Below are 6,857 nucleotides of genomic sequence, written 5' to 3' on the forward strand. Positions count from 1 at the left end.
AGAAAGGCCATCAGATGAGGTTTCCATGGCAGCCGTCGTGCCTTCGCTGCTGCTGCTTGCGGTATAGACAGCGCAGGAATCGTCAGTGTGTCACTGCTCAGTGGAGAGGAGGCTAAGATTACTCGATCCCAATGTAGCGAGCAGTGCGGTACAGCTCATTTTAAGCAAGATTAAGAAGGCTGATCAGGTGGGTTTGTGACATTGTCTTGCAAGTGCTGCTCGGCACCTCTTGTGTTCAAAGTGTCAGTTCCTACAGTGTGGTTGCACCAGGGACAGGCGTATGACACCTACACTGAACACACGACCAGCATTACCAAGCAATGTATGGTGCTAGGCAGCAGATAGCAGAGTAGATGAGCTGTAATCAAAGACTCTGGACTAACCAGTGATTGCTGACATTCAGGAGCTCCTCAGTGACGCATTGGTTGAATTTAGAAAATATTTCATCTTTCCAACAGAAATGCATTCTAGTAAATGCCACCTCTACTTGGTTCATGAAGTCGGCTATACAGGTGCAGTTTAGAAGGTCCCTTGAAAAAGTCCTTCTGCAAATGTGCTTTATGTTGCTGAGCAGTTTCATCGCACCAGAGAAAGTAAGTGGAAAAGAAGCACTGGCTTTTTTTCAAGCTTTTTCCTTGGAGCTTGTTTTTCAGAGAATCATCATAAAACAAAAGCAAATGAAACTGGAAAACATGAGGCAATAATAGACACTCCCTGCTAAGCCAACCTGGGAGTAGAGGACATCCCATTACCTTCTTCTCAACTGTCCCATCTTTCTCTTTGATCAAGAGGAACATGGTATCACCTGTTAGCATGGGTTACACAGGAACCCTTTATTTTTCCACTGGTACTTTTATCTTGTCACATTAGCTCTGGCACGGAAGAATGTTGTGGAAAATAACTGTAAAATACAGAGATCATTTTCCATATGTGAACTCATTTGAAGAAAGGGTTTTTAATCTGCATTTAGATCATGCAGATTAATTTACCGACACATGTAAATTCCTACATGAAGTGTCCAACTGTTAAGGGTTTGGCTGTAATAAAAGCTTTTCTAAGGAGGAGGGAAGCTATGGCAACCATCTACATTTCCAGGGTGATGGAACAGGGATTCTGTACTCTCTGTGTGACAGGCATTTATGGTAACAGTTTTGGGTGGACTTGTCTGACCCTGCCCTTCAGAAGTCTGTGGATGTTGATCTAGTGATCAAAGGTCTTCCTCAAACAAATAGAAGTATTAGCAAGTGAGGCGAATCATATGGATGTGGAAATCCCCATCAGTAATAGTCTGTGCAGCTGCTGAGTCTTCTCCAGCTGTACTTCACTGTGAACTTCCTTCTCAAATTGCCAGGTCCCAAAGAAAGAGATTTACATTCCTGAAGAGAGCCCAGCAGCTCACGGGCCCCAGGCTGTCTCCACTGAGCACTTTTGCTGGTCAGCCTCCATGATGTTTGCTCAGTTGTTTGGCAGCGTTTGCCTTTCTCAGCTTCCACCTGCTGGAACGGATGAACTCGCTCTGCTCCCACTTGACTTCACCACTCACCACATCAGACCTCAACGCAAAAGCTGTCCCTTTAGAGGGTACAGGTGTCCACTGCAGTCATACGCAGCAAAACCACGTAGCTGGAGTGCTTCTACAGACTGCACTGCAGTGAAGCTGATGCCTTGTCTCTTGGATTAGTGTACCAACAATCTCCACTGTAGCTGAATGCTAAAAATAGCTGTGTCACCAGCAATCCACCATAATTCCTTTTCCTTTGCTATATATTGAGTGTGGAGCTGGGCAGAATTCCTACAGAATTTCCATGGTTTATCCTACCTAGAGAAAAATTATTAGACCCCAAATGATACTAGGTAACTGAAAGAAAAGGAGGAGCAACCTAAAACATAGGTGCTGAAGAAAGTATTCTCTCAAAGGAAAGCTCAACCATATGTTTCTGACAAGCCCAAAAGCTGATGCACTTGCCAGTTGTAGCAAGGAAAAGCAGCAGAAGCACACAAATGTGTACAAAATTGAAGAAGGATGCTGCAGAAAGCAGAGAGTTGGGCTAAGTAGGAGAGCCTGGAGAGCCCTGAATGCTCTTTGGATAAAGAACCTGCTTGGAACAGAAAGTGCTGCAGTTTCCGCGCTTCCACACAAAACAGGGGTGTGTATTCCTCGTCAATACAAATACAGCAAGGAAATACCTGCCTACATCAGAACATGAATATTGGCCAACTGCATATAGTAAATTTAAAGCAGTAAGCATATGGGAAATCAGTCATAGTGTCATCATTTGTGGTGTCTGTTCTGGGTGGATGTCATCCAGGTGCTCCAGTTCAGTTGCAACTTGCAGTCCTTTCAAATAATTGCTTTTCAGGTTACGGTAGCTAAGCCTATAGCCCTAGCTACTTTTGAAAAAAGGTCTGTAAGAGTCAGTACTTGTTATTTTTGTTTTGTTTCAGGGTGTGCTGGATTCACCATGTTACAGGAGTGTGGGTGTACCCGCTTCTTGAGCACCTCAGCCCAGGTGTCAAAATAATCTTTTTTGCAGCTGTTACTGTAGTAATTAATATATTCTACTTGCTGGGAGAGGTCCTGAACAACTACATCTGGGATACCCAAAGATGTGAGTATTGATTTAGGAATATTAACTCATTAAATACACTGTGATGACTTGAGTATGCTTTCCTGAAGGTCGAGAAGGTTTTAAGCTGGCTAAAACAAAGGTGAATGACAGTAGTTCCACTGAAATGTCTTGCTTGATTGCTCTTAAAAGCAACCAGATGAACGGAATGGCTGCTGGAGAGGATGATGAGCTATGAATATGTATTCTTTTTTATAACTTCCAATACTAATTTAGGAGCTGTTGGCAATTACCTGAGAGGTTTACAACCCATTTGGTTTACAACCCTCTTATTAGCTGATGAACCCATTAAATGCACCTAGAATAAAGTATAAGTCTGTGGGAATGCTGTTAATAGTAAGCTTAGACTTAGAAATAAAAATATATTCTTTTAGTATTTTCAGATATAAGGTGTTTTCTGCTTATAAATTTACTCAAGGAAAAGGAATATGTTCATGTCAGTAAAATAATAGGAATAGAAGAGCACCTTAGTGCAGGGTAAACATAGCTGTGCAGACTGCATCATGTACCCTGCCCAGGCCACATTGCTGAGTAGCAGAAAAGGAAAAATAAAACAAACACAAGATTAAAAGTAGGTTCCTTTAGGTTATGAAAAACGTTTCTCATTTATCAAGTTGCCTGAAATAAGTAAACAACATTCATAATCACCACAGTGGCAAATCACAGCTGGAGTAAAATCCATGCTCCATGGGAATTCTGTCATTACATTTGTTGGGCCTGTAACACGTTGGGACCACATGAACAGCCTTTATCCTCTTTGGGAAACTTGGTGTGCACTGGTTAGTACACTGTAAATTCACACAGTAGTTTACTGCACACACAGATCTCTTTTAACAAGTCCTGCAGTACTACGTAGAACCTAATGCCAGAAGCTCAAAGCAGTTTTACTTGCCATTTGCTCATATTAGCACCTGGGTATAAAGTGTCTTTGTTTTTGCTCTAGAACCAGCGATCATTGGTCACAGAGTTCAAGTCTGGTTTTCAGTCCTCAGCCTGATGTCACATTCACAACTATTTAACTTATTCAAGTTAATTCAGGAAAGATTTCTAAAAGCAACCACAAGGAATAACTTCACTTGACCTAGGAAGAACTAGACTGTATGAAGAACAATAATGCGGTGAAAAATCACATTTCTTACCAGGTCCATGGATAAGTAAATGGTGGAAAATCTCCCTCACCATTCCACAGTATGCATAACAAAATCCCTGGCTCTTGTGGTCCTCCACCCTGGAGGAGTTAATGTGAATTGGGTCATTCTTCCCACCTATTCCAAGGTTCACCATGGCATTATTATTCTGTCTATCATTTCCTTGATTTGGTTAAAGAATATTGATCCAAAGCCCTTTATGGCTCAGGCACTTGTCAGCCAGAAAATGCCATGAGTCACCTGCTGGTATGCCATGCTTGAAACACTTTGGATGAACCTAACCTGAACTGTATGGCAGACACACCACAAACAGCAGAGGTGTACAATAATGCTACTCTGCCACCGTGCAAGGCTTGGGAAGATACTATTTGAAAACTATGTGCGTTTAAAAGGGGCTTTTGAGCAGTAAGCTTGCAAATCAAAGCAGTCTGCCATGAGAAGATTTCTGGGGTGAGAGGGGGTTGTTTTGGGTTTGGAGTTTTTTCCTTTTCCTCTGGAGATGCATTAAATAAAACCTTACTACTGACAAAATGATTTGCAGTTTTTCCAAGTTAAACCACAAACATGGTAGGCAAGGAAAAATTTGCCCTTTGTACAAGCCAGTGTCTGTCCACAGTTTTGAGGGTATCTGTATTCCTGCCAAACTATTTGATGCATCTGCAGTGGAGTGCTTCAGAAGAAAGGAAAAAGGCTCCTTTAAAAAGGCAAATAAAACAGCTCATTTAAAAGGATTGGAAAAGTTCCTTCCAGCAGAAAGCAGAAGACTCAAGATTGGCTTTTGAGCACCTTTGTAAACCCACTGTAATCTTTTGGACTCGGCCTCTTGTTTTGGTTGTTAAACCTTCAACTGTGGCTCCTCCTTACACTGGTTTGCCAGCAACACCCAGGGTGGTTGTACGTGGGCTGCTGGCAGTGCCCAGACCCATTTGTTTCCATGTTGCTTCTTTCAGCAAGACAGCTCTCCACTTGTTCCTTCTAACTGCAGATGGGTCTTATTGTTTCCCATATTGGAATTAATTAACTCTGTTTCTAAAGTTACTTTTGGAGTGCCTTCCATCTATGCATATATTGCGTTAGCAGGTGATCTTACTTGTGACTGGATTTTCCTTAGCTTTCTCAAACATTTCTTCTCTTTTGCCTTCAGTTCTCAGAAGGCTTTCTTTTCCAGCATGCAGCAGGCCTGAAAACCTCCAAAATAAATATTTGTATTTGAGATGTCTGGCAGAGAGGGCTTAGTCAGAAGAACAATACTTTTGTCAGATACCAATAGTAATTCATTGTCCAGGAACCAGGCATATGAAATAGCTGAACATTTTTATTGCCAGAAAAAACACAAGCTGCTGCCCAGCCCAGACTTTGCTCAGCATTGAAAAGAGATGAGTCCTGCAGCAAGGATAAGTTCTTTAAGGAGCCCTACACTCATCTCATCCCTCCTGATATTGCTGAAAGACATGGCTGTTACAGGAAGAGAGAGGCACCCTATCAACAGTAATTTGTTCTTCATTCTTGTACTCTCAGAAAAGGGAGATGTACTTGCAAATATTTAAAACTCCAGTGTTGATATAGAGGAGGGGTTAAAGTTGCTGAATTCTCACCACAATTTTTAAAAATTTTTAAATTTTTTCAAATAAAGTCGGCTGCTTAGCTTCAGCTATAATAACATCTACTTTAATTTGCTTGTAGGTAAGCAGAGGAGGTGAGGGGACTGACTGTTCCCAGACCCCTGCAGCAGCCAAAGGCTGAGCGTGCGGCAAGGGGTTAGGCTGATTTGAAAATGGTCCAGAGGGAGGGTTGTGCAGTTCATTGCTGGACAACCACTGCCATCAGGTGTGCAGGTGCTCTTTTCCTTCACAGCAGGTGAGGCAACACGTGCAAGAGCATGTGAGCAAGTAGGGGAGAAACAACAGCCATGAAGAGAGAAGAAAGATTAATGCCTTAGAAGAACCTCTCTAAGTAAACTCTTCATTTTTATTCATTGAGGGATTTTTAAAAGCTGTTCTCCATATCTTTTCAGGTATTGAAGAAGGAAAAGAAAAGCCAAAATTGGACTGAACAATAGAGGCAACATGGAGGATTGTTTGTGGCTCCATGGAAGATTTGTCATCCGCAACAGAGATTGGCATGGAGAGGAATCTTTTGACAGGAGGAAGTTTAATGTGCCCTCTGCTCAGTGCAAGGATATTTTGGGGGTGTATATGGAGGGAAAATGATTTTAGCTAAGAATAATGTTTCAACCTCCTTTTCTGTTTATCCATGCTTGCATGTGACATGCCCATATAAGATGTATGTTTATCTCCATTCTCAACATGCGTTTCTTGCATCAATTAAGTCATTAAATCATCAATTCATTAAGTCTTTTCACTTCCACCAAGAGGAACAATGAGTCCATTCTCTGTATTGTTTGAGAAAAGCTTAACCAGGTAGGGCTAATTTGGGGGAAACAAAACAGTCCTATATATTTTAAAGTACAATGTAAAAATGCAGTAGAAGTTAATTGCATGAATGTATCTGAAGAAGAATACAATCTGACTGAAATGTTAATGTAACACTATGTAACAGCTGCCTTAAACCCGTGATGTTAATAATTTTATGAGTCCAGTAGAATCTTATTTGCAGTGTTAGACTATCTGAATATGATGCAACTTTTCTTAATAGGCCTAAATAAAGATCAAATTATCCCTGTGTTTCTGTCTGTTTATGTTGATTCTTGAAATTCTAGATGGATTGATGGCATTTGAATGATATGTTTTCATGTTTTCCAGTGTCAACTGTAGATTATATTATTTCTATGTGAGGATTTTTCTTCTTCTTTTCCTAGTGCAAGACCTCATCCTACATTTTCAAGTTTTAAGTTCTCAATAAATGAGCTGAACTGTTAGTGTTGTGCCAGAGAGAGCATTTAAGCCTTACTTCAGGAAGGCACATGAGCAAAAGTCTGAAGTTAAACGTATGCCTGTTTGTATTAGGAATTCAGCTGCAAAATACTAGCAATCATTTAAAATTGACAGGATTCTGTTTAATTATCAGACAATCAAGAAGGAACTATACTAGGCAGAAAAATTGTCTAGAATTAAAATGAAGG

General features: G+C 40.9%; 1 protein-coding gene across 1 annotated transcript in view; it reads left to right on the forward strand.

Moving 5' to 3' along the window:
* The window catches only part of LOC104542167, a 16,954-nt gene extending 10,590 nt beyond the window's left edge, over window positions 1-6,364 (forward strand). Inside the window, exons 4-5 of the mRNA XM_010186389.1 lie at window positions 2,446-2,609; window positions 5,790-6,364. Of these exons, the coding sequence (XP_010184691.1) occupies window positions 2,446-2,609; window positions 5,790-5,827 (202 nt within the window). The 3' untranslated portion in view covers window positions 5,828-6,364. The remainder of the gene's footprint in view (window positions 1-2,445; window positions 2,610-5,789) is intronic.
* The last annotated feature ends 493 nt before the right edge of the window (window positions 6,365-6,857 follow it).

Source organism: Mesitornis unicolor, unplaced genomic scaffold (genome assembly GCF_000695765.1).
Source record: "Mesitornis unicolor isolate BGI_N332 unplaced genomic scaffold, ASM69576v1 scaffold26550, whole genome shotgun sequence".
NCBI classification, from domain to species: domain Eukaryota; kingdom Metazoa; phylum Chordata; class Aves; order Mesitornithiformes; family Mesitornithidae; genus Mesitornis; species Mesitornis unicolor.